This window comes from Nansenia antarctica (genome assembly GCF_963989245.1).
Source record: "Nansenia antarctica genome assembly, chromosome: 17".
Classification (NCBI taxonomy): domain Eukaryota; kingdom Metazoa; phylum Chordata; class Actinopteri; order Argentiniformes; family Microstomatidae; genus Nansenia; species Nansenia antarctica.
Window position 1 is genome coordinate 19911263 of NC_137687.1, and position 22792 is coordinate 19934054.

The 22792-nt window shown below is 42.2% G+C and overlaps 2 protein-coding genes across 2 annotated transcripts; both read right to left on the minus strand.

Moving 5' to 3' along the window:
- Positions 1-430: 430 nt before the first annotated feature.
- LOC308172342 (cystatin-B-like) lies at positions 431-3921 on the minus strand. The gene is made up of 3 exons (XM_080547254.1): positions 3733-3921; positions 1268-1369; positions 431-813 (listed from the first exon to the last, which is right to left on the minus strand). Exons 1-3 carry the CDS (start codon positions 3802-3804, stop codon positions 685-687), a joined length of 303 nt encoding a protein of 100 aa, XP_080403380.1. The 5' UTR covers positions 3805-3921; the 3' UTR covers positions 431-684.
- A 15025-nt stretch (positions 3922-18946) lies between these two features.
- Positions 18947-22581, minus strand: LOC308172478 (uncharacterized protein; the record flags this gene model as incomplete). Its single annotated transcript, XM_080547378.1, has 6 exons — positions 18947-19180; positions 19544-19728; positions 20579-20597; positions 21721-21837; positions 22204-22358; positions 22476-22581. The coding sequence occupies 6 exons, from the start codon at positions 22579-22581 to the stop codon at positions 18947-18949; spliced, it is 816 nt and encodes a 271-aa protein (XP_080403504.1).
- Positions 22582-22792: the final 211 nt, after the last annotated feature.

Consider the following 22792-nt stretch of genomic DNA (forward strand, 5'->3'; position numbering starts at 1 on the left):
GTATCCGTACATTATTACACTCAAATTGACATCACTGTCAGGTGCTCTGAGTGAGCAGACCAGCTCAGCTTCGGTCTGGTTGGTTTAGGAGGGAGGGATTGGCTAGATGCCACACACACACAAAACATACAGTGCTGTCCTGAAATATTCTTACAAAGATACATATCTATCTGTGAAACTAAATCCATCATCTCTGTTGGTACACAACTGGTGGGTTTACTTGCTACTTCACCTGATAAAAATTAAAGGGACACTTCTACCATTTGTAACACCACATTCATTATCTCCACCACACCAGTGTCTATAGATGTGAAAACAGCGATTTTATACATTCTGTAATCAAAGAGATTTAAAAAGTAAAGTAAAGAATCAAAAGCAATACTTTCAGGAAATAACAATCAAAACAAAAACCTTGCATGTCTTTTTTATTAACCATGTAGCAAAAGATGACCATGTTTGCATATTAGACAGTACGGTATTATTCTTTTTGAAGCCTAAATAAACACATTTTCGATCATCTATCCTAGATGTAAAAAAAACTATGTTATTGAGAGCATTGGCAAAAAAAGTAGCATTGGAATTAGGATCCTGATCAATCAGGTGTGCTGACATGTGTTGAGAGATTACAGCATAGAGGCACTAGGGGGGTTTAGGACCTCTGCATCCACCTGAGGTGTCTCCTTATCAGAAATACTCGATGGAGTCATGGTGAGCTTTGGAGTCCTGAATGCTGTGCACTGACAGTTTCCCTCCATTGTGGGGGAGCTCCTTAAACACACGCAGATGAATATAATCTTCAGCACCAACATGGACCTGTAAGACAAAAAAGGACATAAGTGGGATTTGACTAAATGTTAACTGTCAGGATAATACTGTATGCAATTTGTAGAAATTCTGTGTCCAATTTGGTGATTGGATCAGTGTAGCCTATGTAGCGGAGGTCATTTGAAATCACACTGAAAACTCAAGTGTCACCCTCTGGGATTTAGGATGTCCTCTTGGCCTAATAAAGTACACGCTTGGGTCTTCCTTGTGGGATATGGATTATCATGATGAGATCATTTCTCCCCAAATAGACAGGGTTCATTAATACATTTTACAGTGTTGGCTGTAAATTAACCCTGATTTACCTCCTTAAACACACGCAGATGAATATAATATGATTATAGAATGTGACTCAATCCACTATGTTGCAGCATGATGCAGTAAAGTTTGACCTTTAAGCGTGTAGAAGGCTACAGCCTGTGTCTTCTCCCCTATCTCTTACCTTGATGAAGTAGTTGGTCCCAGCCACTACCTGGGCCTTGTACGTCTTCGCTGTGAAAACATCAAACTTTCTATTTGCTTGTCCTTCTGCATGCGGCTTCACCTGTGCAGAATACAACATGAGTAGAGGGTCAGATATTTGACAGCTAGCTGCACATAACATACAAACTCTTAAAATATATGTAGGCACCCATAGGTCACATTTACCCAGCCCCATCTATGAACGGTGTCTATAACTACATAACATTTGGTTGAAAAATAATATAACTGATGAAAGAATAACGGATTGCACTTAATGGACTAGCACAGGGGTATTCAATTAAAATTCAAAAAGGTCCAGTTAGAGAAAATATATATATTGTTGATTTTCACATTGAACTGGAGGGATTATAAATAATAAGTACTCTAATAATAAATACATGTTCTTTTCTCATTTAAAGTCAAATAAGGGCTGCATTTAAAATGTAAAGATACATAAGAGAGCTTTTGAAAAATGTGCATCTAAAATAAAGTGCAATAAAAAGTAATAATAATAATAATAATTCATTACATTTATATAGCGCTTTTCCGAGGCTCAAAGACGCTGGTGTAGCTTGAGTTTCCTTTTCTCTTCTTTTTTGCTAGCACATCCTGGGTTAATATGTCACTTTTCCTTGACACTGATGATGCTGACATAGGTATCTGCTTGATTTTTTCACAAAACTCTTCTTTTTGTTTCCCCTCAAGTAATGTTTCAGCTACCAACTCATGCACTCCTTGGCCATCAGTAAACAGGGCTGCCAAGTCTCACGCAATCACCGTGAGACTCACTCATTTCAACCAGTTCTCACGCTCTCACGCCGCATCTCTATTTCTCACGTAGAGAAATAACAAAAAAAACAAAAAAATACGGGACTTTTTTTTTTGGAAATTCCTTGAAAGAAAGCTACCGGACATGAGTTTCGTGGCAACTTTCTGCACGAGCGTTAACTTGAGTCTGCAATTTATCAATTCCATCTGGCAACCATGGTAGCAAAATATGTGCATACATTACAACATCGTATCTGGTAGCCTACTGGACTGGGTTGCACCAATATGGCGTAAGTCATTACTAAATGCAGGCATTTAGTAGTTACTAAACCCCTAGTTGTTACTAGTTAGTTTCAAACTAGTTGTTTACTAATTTCAGTTGCACCACGCCAATCTTTTGCCAATCTTAGCTAGTAAATACTCAGTTTTGGTAACTGTTTTTTGTTTCTCTACTGTAACATAACCAGGTACATTAATAATAATAATAATTATTATTAATAATTACAATTTACAATACAAATACAACAATTGGGGGTCCCTCCCAAAAAATGTGGGCGCGCTGCGCGCGCACAGAATCACCCACCAAGTCCTCATTCTGACCCAGGAAAAACCCTGGTATGTACTGTATAACATGATAGCCATCTATGAGCAATGCACTGTATATAAGATGATGACCACGGGTCTTTCTGCTGCTGACCCATCCTGTTGATGGGGCCAATTTTTCTTTTAGAGTCTGTAGGCTACTGTATTTGTTTATTAAGATTTCATAAATATGATATATTGTCTGAATTTTTTTCTTGTTTTATAAAATGTTATTATTTATTCTTTTCATTTCTTGTGCTGGTTTATTATGAACAACATGTAAAATTGCAGGAAACTAGCACAAATAATTGGGTGGGAGAGAAGGGCCGCCGCTGCCAAAACGTGCACAGTTTTGGGTCGCTCCACCGCCAAAAAAATCTCCCTCCAAACTTTTGGTGAAACTTGGCAGCCCTGAGTAAATGTGTTTTATGTTGACCCAAAATCCAAGCAACTTTAGGGGAACATTCATTAGCACCTTGATGGGCAGTCAACGAATGTGTTTGGATTCTGGTGGATCGATCATATTGGGCTCTTAGATCGTGTATTGTCTGTGTCCTCAGTTCAGATTTGAGGACCGCATGTTTCTGTAGTGTTTCTGTAGTGGCGCTTCACCCTGCCGCCACGGTCTCCGAACAGATCAGACATACGGGTTTTGAACTGAACTGCCCATGGGAGGAATGAACATGTAAGAGTCTGTCCATTATTTCCTATTCATTAAATTCAGTTTTCGCTGTCTACTTTTCTCTGACTCACTTATTCCTCCGAATATTGTCTCTTGTCTCGTCTTTCCCCTGTTATGTGTGTCTCTCATCTCACTGACTGCGTATCAGAATGCACAGATTCCATTGGCTGAGTAGCATCACGTGAGATGATTTGAGTTTCCTGGGATGCTAAACCAGTGCCGTAAAGGCTAGAAAAGCTGCGCATAGAAACGCTCCGTCAAAATGTAATAATTCTCAATAATGTATCTGTTATAAGTCTGGGACTGGGACTGGGTCTGGACCGCGGTCCACCTATTAGTGACCTCTGGACCAGTGTATGCGCAGAGAAAATAGTAAGAGAAAAAATAGACAGAGAAAATAGTATTCAGCCCACCTCATCACAAATCGTCTGGATCTCTTCTGTGGCATCCTTCGCCTCGGTGGTTCCTCCACAAAGCATTGGCATGGCGGTTGTTGATGATTGACCGGACAACTGAACAATAGAGACGTAATTGTTGAATTTATAGGATATTGCTGTCTAGATCAACCCAATGAATCATAACAACCCTTTCGATTTAGGTAGATGATCCTATGATCTCTTTTTGGGACATACTATGAAAGAATTAGCCTAGGTAATAATGGCGCCCGTGATATAATGTGACCGAGCTGTAGACTGTTTATGCAGTACAGTATCCCCTTAAAAGACACATACAAATGGTTTTTGAGCTATCAGTTTGAAAACATGTATAGAGTGAACCTGTAATTACATTCAGCCTTTTTACGAGTTACAACTGACCTCCCCTGCATACTCCTTTTGGTTTATTCGAAGGAGTGGCTTGCTACAAAATTTGGATAGCCCCCACAAATCCAGGAAATCCCTGTCATCACAACAACCACGCCCCCTTTTGGGTAAAGTCGAGCTGCGTCCGCGTCCACGACACCCGCTTCACCCGGACGCATGTTGACCCATATTTGGTTCGGACTACGTCATCATACCGCGCCTACACCCGGACGCATGTAAATCATATTTGGTTCGGACTACGATTTCAAGTTCGTATTTCTACGATTTCAAGTTCGTATTTCAAGTATTTATGGATATGACAGATCATTCGCTTACTATGCATTTCGATATGAGATAGATGCATTTTTGTATTTCAAGTACTTATGGATATGACCGATCGTATTTATGGATGAGATAGATAATTTTCATATTTCAAGTATTTATGGATATGACAGATAATTTTCGTCCTATTCACTTTTAAAACAAACAAAATAAACACATTTACAGCAATGGATTCTACAGTTAGGTCCATATATATTTGGTCACAGAGTAGACAGAATTTGTGTTATTTTAGCTGTTTACCAAAACATCTTAGTTACAGTCATACACAAGTTACAGTCATATAATGAATATGGGCTTAAAGTGCAGACTCTCAGCTTTTAGGGTAAAGCCTGATTTATACTCCTGCGTCGAATTTACGTGCGGCTACGCCGTAGCCTACGCGAGGGCTCTCCAGTGTACTCATAGCGGCATAATGGTGATCAAAAAACTTATTTTTGTTATGCTGTTGTAAAGAAAATGTCTATAATGCATTGAAATGACAGTAAACTAAGACAATAAGATGGTTATCATACATTTTCAAATCTTTATTAATAAGTAATTACAGAAAAAGTAAATGACATTTCTGTCATGACTTCCGCATTTACGAGAGAGTCGGAATGTGACGCTACCAAGCGGACCAATCACAGTTCTTATAGTTAACTTTACATTAAATATGTCTATCATAAATATAATTTAAACCCAACGAACAGCCATGGGGCTCCCTGTAACTAATCATTTATTTCTAAATAAACAGGATTGTACATCTTGTGATTTTTTTTTCTCATGGCTTTCTTATTGGAAACACAGTCCACAGATAATTAAAAAAACAAGAATTAGACATAAATAGACATAAATAGGGGAGATATAAATACAAATAGAATAGAAATACATTAACTGTACATAGCTCATAACTGTATATAATTATCTTTGTTTTGTCACTATTTGCACTTCTGGTTATATGCCAAACTGCATTTTGTTGTTGGTACTTGTACTCAGCAATGACAATAAAGTTGAATCTAATCTAATATCTGATAACGCTAAACCACATAGGATTACCCAGTTAGCCAAGCCTGATTTATGAACAAAACTAAGTGCGAAACAGCCAAATGCATAACACATCCAACAACCTAAATAATAAATACATATATGAAAACTATAACATGTTCATTAATCATATTTCGAAATTCTCACCTGAGCTGTATTTGCCATTGTCCTTTAAAATCTCGCGGTCCTCTAACGTCCTTTAAAATCTTGAGGTTTCTCGCGGTTACTTCTGTGATGACGCGCTCGAACCAAATATGGTCTTCATGCGTCCGGGTGTCGCGACAGCTGGACCCTTATCGTCGAGTACGGAAAAGTGCCGCTGCCAAATTATTCAAAAGTAAGCTAGTCACATTAGACAGACTATCAAAACAGCAAAAATAAAGTTTCTTAAACATTACGACTCAACATTTAAGACACTTGTTGCAAATGATTGTGGTGTGTGTGTGTGTGTGTGTGTGTGTGTGTGTGTGTGTGTGTGTGTGTGTGTGTGTGTGGCAGTAGAGGCTCCTCCATAGAGGTGGAGGAGGCCTGGCCTCCCCAATAATTTGAGAGAAGAGAGAGAGATTTAAAAAAGCAATAATTGTATTTATTTATTTAACAAAAAACATATATTATTTTGTTCATAAATCTGAATTTTTCCATGGCTAAAACCCAATATTGCAATTGTAAAGCACCTACAGGCCAGAATCCCTATCCGTTTGTATTGAGGAGGCCAGGCCTCCCCCAGGAAAGTGGTTTCTCATAGAAGTCAATGTAATGCAAATTTTTTCATGGCAATATGTGATTGGCCAAATCACTGAAAATGGGTTGGCAGAGGAGGCCTTGCCTCACCATGCATTGAGTCCAGGGCTGAAAGATTGACATTTTGTTCGTCCAATCACATGAAGCCATTTTTCCCTGAAAATAATAGCTCATTTGGCCAAATACTTTTGCTTAAAATGACCTCGGAGGTCGGCGAGATTCTGGCGCGATTTATACATCGAATAGGTAGACAACATTTAGGATTTATTGAACAGTTTTATTTTTAATATTAATAATTAATAATTGTATGTAGTATGTTGTGGTGAATGTTGTGAGCCTGAGCAGAAGGGACAATAGCTGCTGTAGGCGGACCAGAGATTCATGCCAATTGTTTTGTTTATTTGATGCAGGTAACTTATTACGTTGTTTGAGTTCTATGTTTTGGTGCATTTTGTAAGAGTCCACTCATGGTGTTGCTAGCATTCGTGATCTAGGGCATGGCTAGTCAGTAACGTCATGTTGCATTCCACATGTAGTACCTTTTTCCGCCACACGCGTGTATGAGTGCTGTTCTGCAGGATAAATATTAGAAATGGATGAAGTATTGTTCTGAATTGTATGTTGTGTGTCTGATTGACATAGTGTTTGAGCGCTTTTGACATGTCATTGATTGTATGTAGTATGTTGTGGTGAATGTTGTGAGCCTGAGCAGAAGGGACAATAGCTGCTGCAGGCGGACCAGAGATTCATGCCAATTGTTTTGTTTATTTGATGACCCATTGTGCAGGCAATAAAAGCTTTTTCATCCACCATCCTGAGAGTGTCCCAATCCCTTCAGTACCGCCAAACACAAATTAATAATTTTTAACAAAGACAGATAAGAAGAACAGGGAACATTCCATCGCGAGTGAATCGAGCAAGCGGAAAAAAAATTGGCCTCCTCAATTCTGGAAGTCACCAGCCTCCACTGGTGTGTGGTATAGTTCCATAAATAAATAAATAAACATCACACCCTGAACATTGTTTTCAGTGGGTATTGTTGTGTGTAATGGATCCTATGTAGTGTTTGCATTGAGTTGTGATACAGTACAGTAGGCTATTGTACATGTTACGGTACATGTGGGAATACGGTACATTTTTCAAACCTTTATTTAAAACTCGATAGGACAACAGTGCAACAACTTCGCGGCTGAACTTTAGTAACATTTCCGACATCATATGCCATTTAAAGGGGGGAAATAGATATCAAAAAATGCATGACTATCATGCAAAATCAGCCTTAAAATATGTAACGTTAGATATAACGTTAGACAGGGAGCGCAGATTTATTTTTTTATGCATGACTATCATACATGTGGGAAAACTAAGGTTAGGGTTAGGTGCTAGGGTGCTAGGGTTACAGTAAGGTTAGGGTTACGGTTAGGGTTACGGTTAGGGTTAGACATGCCAGCATGTACCAAGTCACCCTAGCACCTAACCCTAACCCTAGTTTTCCCACATGTACCGTATTCCCACATGTACCGTAACATTGAAGGAAGTTAGACTATTTCAATTACTGTAACTCTCACCCACCCCTGTGGGTGAATGCGTACTTCAGAATGGTCAAGAGATCCCTTTAGAAAGAAGTCGATTGTCCACATGTAAGATCAAGTTTGAATTACTGTACTGTAATGTCTTTTAGTTATATAGTAAAATTAGCCAAGCATTACAGTAAAACATTCATGAAGAACATATACATACTGTAAAAGGATATTTTCCAACAACATACAGTACATACTGTATTTTCTGTAGATTTACATACTGTTCATATGAAACACACAAATCTATGAATGCCCAATACTGTACAGTGATATATTCTGAGAACAGATACTGTAAGGTTTCTAAAAATGTGCTTTGGCAGTTGTGAAAAAAAAGAACATTCTCACACACTGAACATTGTGTTTTCAGTTGTTTTGTTGTAGTCTGTAATGATGCTTATAGTGTTTACATTTTTGCAGGCTTTGAGCAGCTGTTTTGGTTGTGAAAGTTTGAGTTTTGAAGAGAGAAGGTGTGGTTTTGTTTATGTAGCTTTAGAAAAGTGTGTTGTGTTTAGAGTTTTGGGAAAATGGAGGAAAGTTTTGTGAAATGTGTTTTAGCAATTGAGAAAAACTGTAAAGGCTAATTTAAGTAATTGATTGTTAAAAAATGTGACACGTTCTAATGCTTTGACTTTTCTTTCGAAAAATGTACACATCGCTAGTCAACTAACACAGCTTGTTTTGTTAGCCTGCTAACAATGTCTTTACATTGTTATATATGTGTTATAGTTAACTAGTTAGCAGTCCAATCCATTGCATTGCAGTATGTTGGCGTGACTAGCGAGTTTGTGTTGTGATTCTCAACAACGTTGAAACATTTATTTTGAATAATAAATGTGTGGACTGACGATGTAGCGCAGCCTAACTTATTCTAATAATTATTTAACATACTTTTATTCTGATAATGATTCCCCCCTTCTCCCAGACAAGGTCACATTATTATTGGATTAACCTGTTCTTATCGGTCGTATTTTTCAGGTTTTCTGCTCGAAATGACATGCCCACAGTGAATATAGAATAGGGTTAGGGTTAGGGCTCATAGGGCCTAACCCTAGCAAATTACTAAACCGAGAGAACGAATTACTAAACAGAGGGAATGGATTACTAAACCGAGGGAACGAATTACTAAACCGAGGGAACGGAGTCACACATCAAATATTTTTTTTCTACCATGTGACCGAATGTGACAGAAAATTAAACTGAATTTGCTTTGTTACTGTTCATATGTGTGTTGCAGTCACATATAAGTAAACATTACGTTTGAATGATTTACTGAGCTGGTGTTATTTTTTTCAAACCACACACTGCATGTTGGCTATTTAAGCACCACGCGTTGTCCACCTACTTATGATTCACTATGAGGGGTTCAGCGTCAGTGCGCTTCGGTGCACCCCACTGCCTGATTGTCTGTCCCTGTGTCATTCACTCTCAACATGGATAAAAGTACAATAAGCATTATTCAGGTGGAGGTAGATTCTCTATTCTGACATTATAGCCGCTATATGTGGGACTGTCGGCTGGACCAAATATTATTGGTGATCGGCCAGCAATGGCCCGCGGGCCGCCTATTGCCGACCCCTGATTGTAGAGGATCCTGTGATCATCCACCACTCTTGTCTTCCCTGGATGTCCAGATGTTTTTGTGGTGCCGAGCTCACCAGTGCGTTCTTCTTCCCCCAGAATGTACCAAACAGTTAATTTGGCCACTACTAATGTTTCCGCTATCTCAGATGGATTTTCTGTTTGTTTTTGCAGCCTAAGGATGGCCTGTTACACTTGCATTGAGAGGTCCGTGACTGCATGTTGTGCGTATACAGCAACAGCTTCCAAATGCAAATGCCACACTTGGAATCAACTCAGACCTTTTAATGAATGAATGATGAATGAATGAATGAATGAATGAATGGTCTTTATTGTCATTGCTACAGTACAGGTACCAAACAACGAAATTTAGGAGGGGTGGCTCCCCTGGTGTTAGGAAAGAAAAAAAAGAAAAAAAAACTTTTAAAAAAATCACAAGAAGGGAAGGAGCTGGTTTACATAAATAAAGGCTATGTACACTATCCACTATACTATACTGTACAGATAGACGACTAGGGTTGTCATATTGCACAATAGTGTTATTGCACATTTATTTAAAGTGTCGCAGTTTGCAGGCTTGAAATGTACATATTTGTGCCTCAGCACTACACCTGATTTTTTCAGTCCAGCAGCTGCCATCAATCCGTCCAGACTGTCCAGGGCCCAGAACCTAGGTCTTTGTTGTGTTCAGGGCCTGGACGGCCCTGTGGTAGAAGCTGTTCTTCAGTCTGTTTGTCCTTGCGGCCAAGGTCCTGAACCGCCTTTTCGAGGGCAGCCGGGTAAAGTGTTCGTACCCAGGGTGGGTTGGGTCCCTGGAGATCTTGGAGGCCTTCCTGAGACAGCGTGTGTTGTACAGCTCTTCCAGAGAGGGGAGGGGGGCGCCGGTGATCTTCTGTGCTGTTCTCACGACTCTCTGTAGCGCATTTCTCTCCGCGGTTGTGCAGCTGGAGAACCAGTTGCAGATGCCGTAGGTGAGGATGCTCTCCACTGCGCCGCGGTAGAAGGTCACCAGTATCTCCTGCTTGCTGTGTTCCTTCCTGAGGACTCTCAGGATGTATAGCCGCTGTTGTGCCTTCTTGATGGTGGCTTTTGTGTTGTCCTTCCAGGTCAGGTCATCCCGCATGTGCATCCCCAGGAATCGGAGGGTTGAGACTCTCTCCATAGTCCTTGGGCCAAACCCCCAAATTGAACCCAAATTTCACTACCAAATTCTGGGCAAATCCTAGATGTGATTTTCTTATTCCTATACATCCCTAGATTATGTTTTGATATGATAGACCTTTTGGATTGGCAGCTTATTAGTAGTTATCACCTCGTAAAGGTACGGAGTGCTTTTTTCAAAACCGGAGTTTTGCCTAGAAAAGTCCCCTGCCATATCCTGCTCCCCTTCGCATGATTCGCGCCTAGCTGTGCTGTGATTGTGATAGAGACATGAGCCCTTTCATGTTCTTTATGCGCCTGAGTCTCCTAAACACGTAGAGACCAACCCCGAGTCGATCAATGATTCCTACGATGAGCTATGGTAACTTTACCGCACCTACCCCCTACCGATGAATGCCTAATTTTTGCGGTTTTCCGGAGGTATTGTGCGGTAGGTGCGGGAAAGTTACCATAGCTCAGCGTAGGAAGCTCTGATCGACTCGGGGTTGGTCTCTACTTGTTCAGGAGACCCAGGCGCATAAAGCTAACCTGGCTCATGTCTCTATCACAAGCACAGCCCGAGCTATGCACGACTGACGCGAAGGGGAGCAGAATATGGCCGGGGACTTTTTGATGGGTAAAACATTTTACCTAATAGATATCACCATGAAACTTCCCCAGTTGATTACTTACATTGAGACAATAATTTTTTGTATTACAAGTTTTCAGAAATGTTCTGTTTAAATATGCAAATGATGTATTATCTACTTAAAATATGAGTTAATTTGCATATCTTTAAAGAACATTTGGACCACAGATTGGATAAAGACAGTAATTAATTACTATACATCCCTAGATTATTATTTGATGTGATAGACCTTGTTGGACCTTGTTGTTAGTAGTTTAATACCTTATCCCCTCTTAAAGTATGGACTGCTGTCATTTAAAATGTGTGTTAGCCTACGTTCTGTACGGGAGTGGACCCGAATGCAGGACACTGAGGCGGAGGCAGATGAACAGTTACATTTATTTAGCCCACAAGGCAGTGAAAGCTGTAGGTGTATGGAGTCCGGTGGTAGGTGTGGTCCAAAATTGGGAGATGTTTTCTGATTTCTGCCGCCCTCAACAAAGTTCTCCATAAGTCCAGGTTTTGGGGTGACACCAGGTTTGAGTTGGAGTCATCATCAGAGCAGTGGATGATGCTGTCCATCATCAGAGCAGTGGATGATGCTGTCCATGATCAGAGCAGTGGGTGATGCTGTCCATGATCAGAGCAGTGGGTGATGCTGTCCATGATCAGAGCAGTGGATGATGCTGTCCATGACAGAGCAGTGGATGATGCTGTCCATGATCAGAGCAGTGGATGATGCTGTCCATGACCAGAGCAGTGGATGATGCTGTCCATGACAGAGCAGTGGATGATGCTGTCCATGATCAGAGCAGTGGATGATGCTGTCCATCATCAGAGCAGTGGATGATGCTGTCCATGATCAGAGCAGTGGATGATGCTGTCCATGATCAGAGCAGTGGATGATGCTGTCCATCATCAGAGCAGTGGATGATGCTGTCCATGCCGCTTTCTTGGCAGGTTGCTGCTGCATTCACCTGAAGTTGGATCCATCATTAGACTTACACTTACTGCTGATGATGTGGGTCTCTGAAATAGAGGAATACATCTAGTTTGACATTAAATTACCAACCTTATTCTAAACTAAAATATTGTCAGGGTGCAGTAATTGGGGCAGATCTCATCACAACTTAGAGGGGCTACAAACAAGGAATCTTCTGTAAATTTAATGTAAATTAAGTTACATTAATATTACTACAATATAAAACCCTGTCTCAAGCCTGGGTACACAACAGGCTACTTTGCTAGTTTAGCTAGCTAACTAAAGTGTTATTAACTATAAATAATAATAATGCATTTTATTTGTATTGCACTTTTCATTCAAAAGAATCTCAGAGTGCTACAGAGTAAAAAAAACTAAAACATAATAAGTTAAAAACATAGTAAAACAACTCAAAATAAATCACAAAAATGAACACAGTTCAACAGTCAAAGGCCTGTCTTAAAAGAGTCCAGGCTCTGTACTGCCCTTAGCTGGCTAGGAAGGCTGTTGCACAGGCTCTGTACTGCCCTTAGCTGGCTAGGAAGGCTGTTCCACAGGCTCTGTACTGCCCTTAGCTGGCTAGGGAGGCTGTTCCACAGGCTCTGTACTGCCCTTAGCTGGCTAGGAAGGCTGTTGCACAGGCTCTGTACTGCCCTTAGCTGGCTAGGAAGGCTGTTCCACAGGCACGGCGGAGCCGAACAGAAGGCTCGGTCCCCCATGGTGCGGAGCCTGGTATTGGGGACCTGGAGGAGCAAACTGTTTGAAGACCTGAGGGTGCGGGTGGAGGTTTGTGGAGTGATGAGTTCTTGTAGATAGGGAGGTGCGTGTCCGTTGATGCATTTGTGGGTGAGAAGAAGGACTTTGTAGTCAACCCTGAATGAGACAGGGAGCCAGTGTAGTGAGTGTAGAACAGGGGTTATGTGCTTGTATTTGTGGACTCTCATCAGGATCCTGGCAGCGCTGTTCTGGATGTATGGCAGCTTCTGTATGCTTTTGCCAGGAATCCCGATGAAGAGCGGATTGCAGTAGTCAAAGGCATGGACAAGTTCTCTGCATCTGACAGGGTTAGAGTGGGACGGAGTTTGGAAATATTTCTGAGATGATAGAAGGAGGTTTTGCACAGGTGTTTTATATGGTCACTGAAGGTCAGGTGAGAGTCAAACCTAACCCCCAGATTTGAAACTGAGGAGGAGAAGAGGATGACTTGACCCTCGAAGGTGAGCTGTGATATGGGCGAAGACTGAACCTGGTGTGGGGTGCCAACAAGACGAGCTTCGGATTTGTTACTGTTTAACTGAAGGAAGTTGTTGTTCATCCATGCCTTTATCTCCTCAAGACAGGTGGTGAGACATGACATGGCTGCAGAGGGGCTTGGGGTAGTTTTAATGTAGAGCTGTGTGTCATCAGCATAACAATGGAAAGACATCCCATATCTGGTGATGACACGACCGAGGGGGAGCATGTAGGTGATGAAGAGGATGGGGCCGAGAACCGACCCCTGTGGAACACCACAGGTAACAGGGAGAAGTCTGGACTTGCATCCTCCCAGTGAGACGTATTCAGTCCTGCCAGAGAGATAGGACTGAAACCACTTCAGTGCGGAGTCTGAGAGTCCAATGGTGGTGTGGAGGCGCTCTAGGAGGATAGTGTGATCCACCATGTCAAATGCTGCTGTCAGGTCCAGGAGGATGTCATTAGCAGTTCATTCGTCACCCTTAGCATAGCCGTTTCTGTACTGTGGGCTGAGCGAAAGCCTGACTGAAATCTTTCAAACAGGTTGTTGTGTTTGAGGTGATCCTGGAGTTGGGAAGCAACTTCCTTCACTAGCACCTTGGACAGGAAGGCAAGGTTGGTGTATGACTTGAGCAGAGCAGTGGGAATGGGGTCCAGGGCGCAAGTGCATGATTTCATTCCTCTAAGGATTTCCATAATGTGGCTCTGTTGAACCTCTGTGAAAGGGGGGTTGGTAGCAGGGGTTGGTAGCAGAGGGAGACAGAGAGGAAGAGCTGGGCATCAGAGAGCGAATGTTGTTGACCTTGGATCTGAAAAAGTCAATGAAGCTGTTACATCGCTGCTCTGTAGCCTCAGTAGTGGGAGATGGTTGTGGCTTCAGGAGATGATTTATGGTAGAAAAAACTAGCTAGCTAGTTATAATAATAATAATAATAATAACTTGCATTTATATAGCACCTTTCAGGGAACCCAAGGTCGCTTCGTTATCTAACCAGTAACCAGCTATACATTACCACTAACTCTAAACTAGCTTGCTAACTTACCTCTAAATATGGATCTGGCTGGGGCTAAGTTAATTTATTTGAGGAGGTAAACACACACTTTATTTGTTTTAAGCACTTTGTTTTAGATTTTTATTCTGGAAAACTATGTAAATTAACGCATATTTTAAGTAGATAATGTATCATTTGTATATTTAAACATACAAATTCAGAAAACAATAAATGTACCCATCCATGGGTTTGACCTTTCATCTGACTCCGCCTCAGTGTCCTGCATTCGGGTCCACAAGTCCCCTGCCATATTTTGCTCCCCTTCACGTCAGTCGCGCATAGCTCGGGCTGTGCTTACGATAGAGACATGAGCCAGGTTAGCTTTATGCGCCTGGGTCTCCTGAACACGTAGAGACCAACCCCGAGTCGATCAGAGCTTCCTACGCTGAGCTATGGTAACTTTCCCGCACCTACCGCACAATACCTCCGGAAAACCGCAAAAATTAGGCATTCATCGGTAGGGGGTAGGTGCGGTAAAGTTACCATAGCTCATCGTAGGAATCATTGATCGACTCGGGGTTGGTCTCTACGTGTTTAGGAGACTCAGGCGCATAAAGAACATGAAAAGCCTCATGTCTCTATCAAAACCACACCACAGCTAGGCTAGGCGCGAATCATACGAAGGGGAGCAAGATATGGCAGGGGACTTTTCTAGGCAAAACTCCGGTTTTGAAAAAAGCACTCCGTACCTTTACGAGGTGATAACTACTAATAAGCTGCCAATCCAAAAGGTCTATCATATCAAAACATAATCTAGGGATGTATAGGAATAAGAAAATCACATCTAGGATTTGCCCAGAATTTGGTAGTGAAAAATGGTTTGGCCCAAGGACTACCACGCTCTCTCCGTCGATGAGCAGGGGCTGGATCTCAGACTTTTTCCTCCTGAAGTCTACGATGATTTCCTGGGTCTTTGACTTGTTCAGCAGCAGGTTGTTAACCTTGCACAGCTTGCTCAGTTGCTCTACCTCATCCCTGTACGCCGCCTCGTCCCCCCCCGAGATGCATCCCACCACGGTGGTGTCGTCTGCAAACTTTACGATGGAGTTGCTGGGGTGGACGGGGGTGAAGTCGTAGGTGTAGAGGTTGTAGAGGATGGGGCTTAGCACGCAGCCCTGGGGGGACCCAGTGCTGAGTCTGAGGGCTGTGGAGGTGTGAGGGCCCACCCGCACCCTCTGGGGGCGGTCGGTCAGGAAGTCCTTGATCCACGCACATATAGAGTGTGATAGACCCAGGTCTAGTAGTTTGGTCACTAGCCTGTCTGGAAGGATGGTGTTGAAGGCGGAGCTGAAGTCCACAAAGAGCAGTCTCGCGTAGCTGTTTCCCCTCTCCAGGTGGGATAGAGTGGCGTGGAGAGTCGTCGCGATGGCGTCCTCTGTGGACCTGTGGGCTCTGTAGGCGAACTGGTATGGATCCAGGTTGGGCGGGAGGCGTGTGAGTATGTGGGCCCGGACTAGTTTCTCGAAGCACTTCATGATGATTGGTGTGAGTGCCACCGGGCGGTAGTCGTTTAGGCAGCTCACCGTGCTTTTCTTCGGGACCGGGATGATAGTTGAGGTTTTCAGGCAGGGTGGGATGGTGGCCTGGGACAGGGACTGGTTGAAGATGTTGGTGAAAACCCCGGCCAGCTGGTCGGCGCAGTCCCTCAGCACCCGTCCCAGGACGCCATCCGGCCCCGAGGCTTTCCTGGGGTCCACCGCCTTCAGCACGCGTCTCACTTCATGCTCTGTGAGGGTGAGGCTGCTGAGAGCTGGAGAGAGTGGTGTTTGTGTTGTGGTTACCTCCGTTCGCCCCTCGTCGAACCGGGCGTAGGTGTTCAGCTTTCCCGCCAGCAGGGGGTCGTCCTCTGCGGCTGTGAGCCTGTTGGCTCTGAAGTTTGTCATGTGCTGAACCCCCTGCCACATCCGCCTGGAGTCGTTGCTCAGGAAGCATTCCTCAATCTTCTCTCTGTGGTCTGCCTTGGCCGCTTTGATTCCGCGCTTTAGGTTAGCCCTGGTGGTGCTGTACAGCGGTGTGCTCTTCCCTGCGAAGAAGGCGTTGTCCCTCTCGTTGATCAGTTTTTGGACCTTCCCAGTCATCCATGGCTTCGTGTTGGGGTAGACCCGGACCCGTTTGTCCACGGTGACTGAGTTGGTGCAGTTCACTATGTGGTTCAGAACCGACGACGTGTACTGTTCCAGGTCCTCATGCTCATATTCCTGCCATGGGGTGTCATTTAGGCAGATCTGCAGTGGAGCGGACCCTTCTGGCCAGGTTCTGACAGTCTTAGTGGTGATGGGAGCACTTTTCCCCATGGTAGTGTATGCTGGGATCAGGAGGATTGACACATGGTCAGACATGCCTAGATGAGCTAGCGGACTAGCCTTGTAAGCACGTTTGATGTTGGTGTATACCTTGTCCAGTGTTTTTTCTCCTCTTGTTGCACATTTAACATGCTGATAGAACTTGGGTAGTACTGCCTTCAGGTCGACATGATTGAAATCTCCTGCTATAATGTGAATTGCCTGTGGATCTGTGCTTTGTTGACCACTGATGACGTCATATAGCTGCGCCAATGCTAGGCTACCATTTTACTTTTACCTGCTTAATTGATAAAGAAATAATGAAGGAATAGCCCACACTGGCCCATGAAACAGCTTTTGAGTCAATTGTCCAATTACTTTTAGTCCCTTGAAAAAGAGGGAGCTCCATATTAAAGAGCTGAATTCCTAAACCCTTCCTTCAATTTGGATGTGAATACCCTTGCACTTTAAGCCCATATATTTATTATATAACTGTAACTTGAATATGTTTTGGTAAACAGCTAAAATAACCAAAGTTCTGTCTGTACTGTAATACGATGATTATCATAATTTTACAAATCTTTATTAACAAGGAAAATAATTACATTTGTGGCTTTCTTTTGTTGCTGGTTGCCAGTATCTTGTGATGATTCGCAAGGCATTCTGGGATTTTGCATTAACACTTGTTTGTAATACATAACACATGTTTGTAACTCAGTTTAAAGTGTGCATCTGAAAAAAATCCTTTTGAAGGGCCATGTAGCCCTGCCACTTGTCCCTAGCCCTCCATGCCAACAAGATTTGGGACACCCTACCCCTACACGTGAACGTGCAAAACAGCCTAAATTATAGGGCCACGGGGTGAATTGGGATTGGGCCCAAATCACAGAGATGTCGATTCACACAGGACTAATATTATCACAGGACCTCTGTGTTTGGCGAAATATGGTTGGTAATTTGAGGTGTAATCTTTATTATTATTACAAATGACTAGAGGTCCCCAGATAATACTAGTCCTGTGAGTCATATAGCAGACACACATAGATGACAGACAAACAGATGTCCTCATACAAAGTAGGTTTTTAATCAAGTATAATATAACAGGACCACACTACAATATACAGCAACAGAGAATAAATCCATATGGTATAAAATATCCCCTGTTCTTACTGTTATGGAAATTAAATCGAGGGACGGATGGAAGCCAGTGAGGTCAAACTAATGGGAAAATAAAGTGAGCCTTATGATTACAATACATGATCAGTGATGAACATGATCTGTTCACAATCATATCTAAGCTGTGCAGCCTGCCGAGGTCCTCCTCACCCCGGCCACAGGTAATAACAGCCTGGCTCAAGGTACATGGACTCATTTGGGATTTGGGATTGTTTTAAAAAAAATGCCGGTTGAGAGAGGACGCTGGCGTTGCTTGTTCGCCGCTTCTCTGCCCGAAATCTAGGTGGAATTGCAGTATACAGAGTAGATTGTCCTACAAAGACACTTAGACTTAGATTTAGTAATCTAAAAATTAATTAGACCCCCCTATACTTTCTTTTATTTCTTTTTTGTTTCTTTTTATTATTACTACCCAATCTTTTCAGTTTGTAAAGCGTCTTTGAGTGTCTAGAAAAGCTCTATGTAAGTCTCATTTATTATTATTATTATTATTATTATTATTATTATTATTATTATTGCAATACATGGAATGGAAAGAGTGATGTGTTCGATACCATTCTTCATTCCATCCCATTCATTAAAATGAGCCTGTCCTCCGATTTCTACCTCCACCAGCCTCCCCTGCAGTGCATAGTGTGCTACAATTGCTGATATTGATTATAATGTATGATCATCACGATGTTGATCATGATGTATTATTAGAATGTTGCATTGTTTTAATACATACAGCGATTGGTTATAATATATATAGCTATTTGGGACTGTTTTGAAAGAAAGCAATACTTGCATTTCACAGTTGGTCTATTAATTTAAACTTGAGCCCCACATTAATTCATACAGAAAATTGCCTTCTTGGTTTTGACTTTTAGACCTACTGAAGATTGAAAATATCCGTTGATAAGATAAACTTTTTTCACTACACTGACATTGAAGCCTCAGGAGTATGTCAATATAGAAGTGCTGAATTCCACAATCTTCCATTGATGATGATTGGTCACATCTACATTACTGATCTCCATGACATCATCACCAGAGAGTCAGACTGAGCCAATGAGATCAGAGATCAAAGGTTACATGAACCTGGTGGTCATGAAAGCCTGAGGGCCAGCGGAGGAGATCATGGGCTGGGCAGAGATGACAGTAGGCTGGGAGGCCACCACCATAGGCTGGGTCCCTGTCAGCATGGTGGGCTGGGTGTTGATGAGGGTGAAGGTCTGGCTGCGTCTCTTGATCTCCCGGGCTATCTGGCACCAGGAGCACACGTTGCAGAAGGTGGAGTACACACAGTCCTGGGTCATGTCTCCCTGAGGACAGAAGTCACACACATCGGTGTATATATGGTGTCATTTTATCATTAGACCTAATGACACAGCATATGTCATAAATCCTGGTGTCCTGGTATCTTTACACACAATGAATTGCTTTGAGGTTCCTTAGAAAATGGCAGAGCAAGGATTTCAAATCCAATAATGTTAAGATTGAATTTAATGTAATTACAACGTAATGGCCAGTTTCCAAACACACTTTTTTTGCGTTCTTTGCAACAGCTCACACTTGCAGTCCTTAATAACTAAACGCACTAGGTCTAGTGTGGGTCCAAGTCCAGAGATTAGGTAGTGCTTTAGAATACCCATACTTGCAGTGAAAGGCCCCATTCATTCACCCACCTGGATGCCATAGCGATTGCGCACCCCCACCCTCATCGCCATGGAAACAGGTGGTGTGCAGGATGGGATGGCCCCCATCTGCAAGGTAATCCACAACACATCCAGCAGGGGGAGACAGAAGCACTCGCCAAACTCTGAGGCAGTGGTACAGGCAAAGCAAGGTAAGCACCAATAGGCAAAGCAACCTGTTGAGGCAGAGCGATTCAGGTGCAGGAAAGAGATCTGTTAGGACTGATAGAAGGCTTTTATCTCACTCTACTTAATTATAAGACAATAAAAGTGATTGTTTTTCATTACCGCCCTCATCTGAATTATTTGGATATGGTTTATTTGCATCTCAAAATAAGTCTACAGTAACTTGAAACATGTGGTGATAGTTAGGTTGGGTGAAATCTGTACTAAATCTGTACTAACAGAACTTAATGTAAAATGTTGTTTTAAGTTTTGGGGCGTACGATATACAAAACCTAAAAGGGTAGCGTAGTTCAAATACAGCACATTAAGAGACAGTTTTAAATAACAAACGGATATGGTACAGGTGTAAACAAATGTGCTGAGCTGGATGAAACAAACAAATGCAGAGACTCACAGACATGTAAATCATCAAAGCAGCCACAGATGCTGGTGCTCCACTGGTTGGAGTGGACTGCTATCAGAGCTGGAGGCTGGGGCTGCTGCTGGTTATTGTTAATAATCACATTTGCCATGGTTGGAATACCTGAGCCATAAAAACAACAACAACAATGGACAATTTTCATGACTTTCCTTTCACCCTTCAATGCAAACTTGATATTACATCCCTAGACCTGGAAAAATAGCCCATCCTTCATCTCTAATACACTTTCTTTCTAATCTTCCATAGAATGACATACGAAATAATCACTGAAGTTTTTCTTCAGAAATAAATGCACATTGTCATTCAAATAAACATGAGCACTGCTCTATCAAACAAATAGTTTATAATTTCGGCCGATTTCAACAATATCGTGTGATATGCTGCTCTGAGATACAATTTTCAAAACCCATTACACTCACCTGAAGTCATCAAGTCTCCCTGTGTCCAGGATGGGGATACTGTAGCTCTAGAGCAGGGATGATATTTAGCCTATCATAGAGGAACGGGTCTATCATGCTTGGAATAGTCCCTATTTGCATGTGTGTGGTTTGCATAGGACCCATGTCATGGAGGAAGGCCGGGACTCTATGTCTGTACCGTAAATCCTGTATATTTATACTGTAAACACTACTAATAGTAGATATCTGATTGTATGTTAAGGTTTTATTTGACGATATAAATTACTGCAATACAAGTCCATGTCTTTAATGTACAGCATGAGCATAGACAATCAGTGATGTAAAGATCATCAAGGTTTTATGTACATGTATGTTAACAATTTCATGTTAACGTTTCACATAGGAGAAAACAATCAAAAGTACATCATACATTATGAAACATCAAATAATGAGCATACAATGGACACAGGGAGGTTTATTATACAGTAGTCTACAGGCTACTAACTTTCAGTAAAAATGGCACTTGATTTGCATTATCATGCTCGTGCTGTTACGTGGATTGGGTCGGATTAAGATCTGGTATCTGTCTGCAGAGGGACTGGGAGGGCTGAGTTGTCTTATCTGTGGCATTAGCAACATTCCGCGCACCTGCATGCACTGATCCTGGATCAGTCATCAGCTGGCATTTGTCATGCCCTAAACGGATTAGTAATCAAACGCTCAAAACTGAAACCAGTGTTGGTTTATAATATAACACATGAGTGGGGTTCAGTGATGACAAAGTAATGATGGCATGAGATAAAATACAGTCATTAGAGGACTGAGGGTTCAGTCCATGTTGAAGCTGGGTACTGTGATTCTATTAACAGGAAGAGGAGTCTGATGATGAGGAAGAAGTCCGTGTCCTGTTGGGGCATTGATGAGGATGATGATGAGGAGCAGAAAGAGGAGGAGAGGCAGGAATGGGGTCTATACCTTTCCCTACTGTTGATGAGGATGATGATTTTCATGATGATGAAGTTATGATAATGATAGTGATTATAAGGAGGAAGATGAGGAGGAGCGAGGAGATTATGATGATGATTTTCATGATGATGAAGTTATGATAATGATAGTGATTATAAGGAGGAAGATGAGGAAGAGGAGGAGCGAGGAGATTATGCAGCTCGTGAGTGGATAAGGGTGATGGGTGCTACGCGGGTCTTCATCTCTCTCGACATTTGACACCAGGAGCAGGGCAAGCAGAAGAAGGTGTAGACACAGTCATCACACATGGTGCCCTGGCAGAGAGAGAGAGAGAGAATTAGAGAGAGAGAGAGTATTCACATTAAAAGTGATCTGGGATCAGTAAACACATTAATCAGTGACAAAGACTGGAGAAAACATCTAATGAGAATCCATAAGGATGTGAATCGACATCATCAGAATATGAGCAATTTGAGAGACATAACCTCGAGATCCAAGCTTTCTTGAGACTTGGTAGTCTGGCAACATGAGACTAGAGAGATGTGAACTGATAGACTTGGTAGTCTGGCAACATGAGACTAGAGAGATGTAAACTGATAGCAGATAGACATTACGTACATCCAAATATCAAAAGATAAAAGGCATAACCCTCTTGGTGATTGTGATCAGTATGTCCTTACCTCAATGCCATAGCGCTGACGCAAGGACACCCTCATAGAGAGAGAGATGGGAGGGATGCAGCCGAAAACATCTAACAGAGGCAGACACAGACACTCTCCAGCTTCCCGAGATGTCTTACAAGCAAAGCAGGGAAAGCACCAGAATGCAAGGCAACCTACAAAAGAAAAAAGAAAAAGCACTATGAAAAAAAAAGAGCGTACTATGAGTGAGCACACACACACACACACACACACACACACACACACACACACACACAGATAGATACACTCACAATCAGCCAGTTCCTTGGTGCAATCACAGATGCCAGAGCTCCACTGGTTTGAGGTATTGGCCTGAATAAATGGCTTAGGTTGCTGGATGACCATCTTGTTAGACATGGTGACGGATCCTGTGGAGGACAAGATCAGTTATAACAGAATGTACACCACAGCAACCAAAGCCAAACTTAAAGCTTTATTTGACTACTTCTCATTTGACTGAAGGTAGCATCCACCAAATCATTCCTCATACAAATGTATTTGGTTATGATAAAGAAGCATGCCATTGAATGTCATCATAACATGTTTGCAGCAATCTGTCTTTATTACA

What these genes read in the sequence shown, in the direction of transcription:
- LOC308172342 (XM_080547254.1), bottom strand. Translation starts at nt 3,804, where the DNA reads ATGCCAATGCTTTGTGGAGGAACCACCGAGGCGAAGGATGCCACAGAA. An exon ending in TCCAGACGATTTGTGATGAG is followed by an intron (nt 1,370 to 3,732) that starts GTGGGCTGAATA and finishes TATTCTGCACAG; the next exon opens with GTGAAGCCGCATGCAGAAGG. An exon ending in GGACCAACTACTTCATCAAG is followed by an intron (nt 814 to 1,267) that starts GTAAGAGATAGG and finishes TTTGTCTTACAG; the next exon opens with GTCCATGTTGGTGCTGAAGA.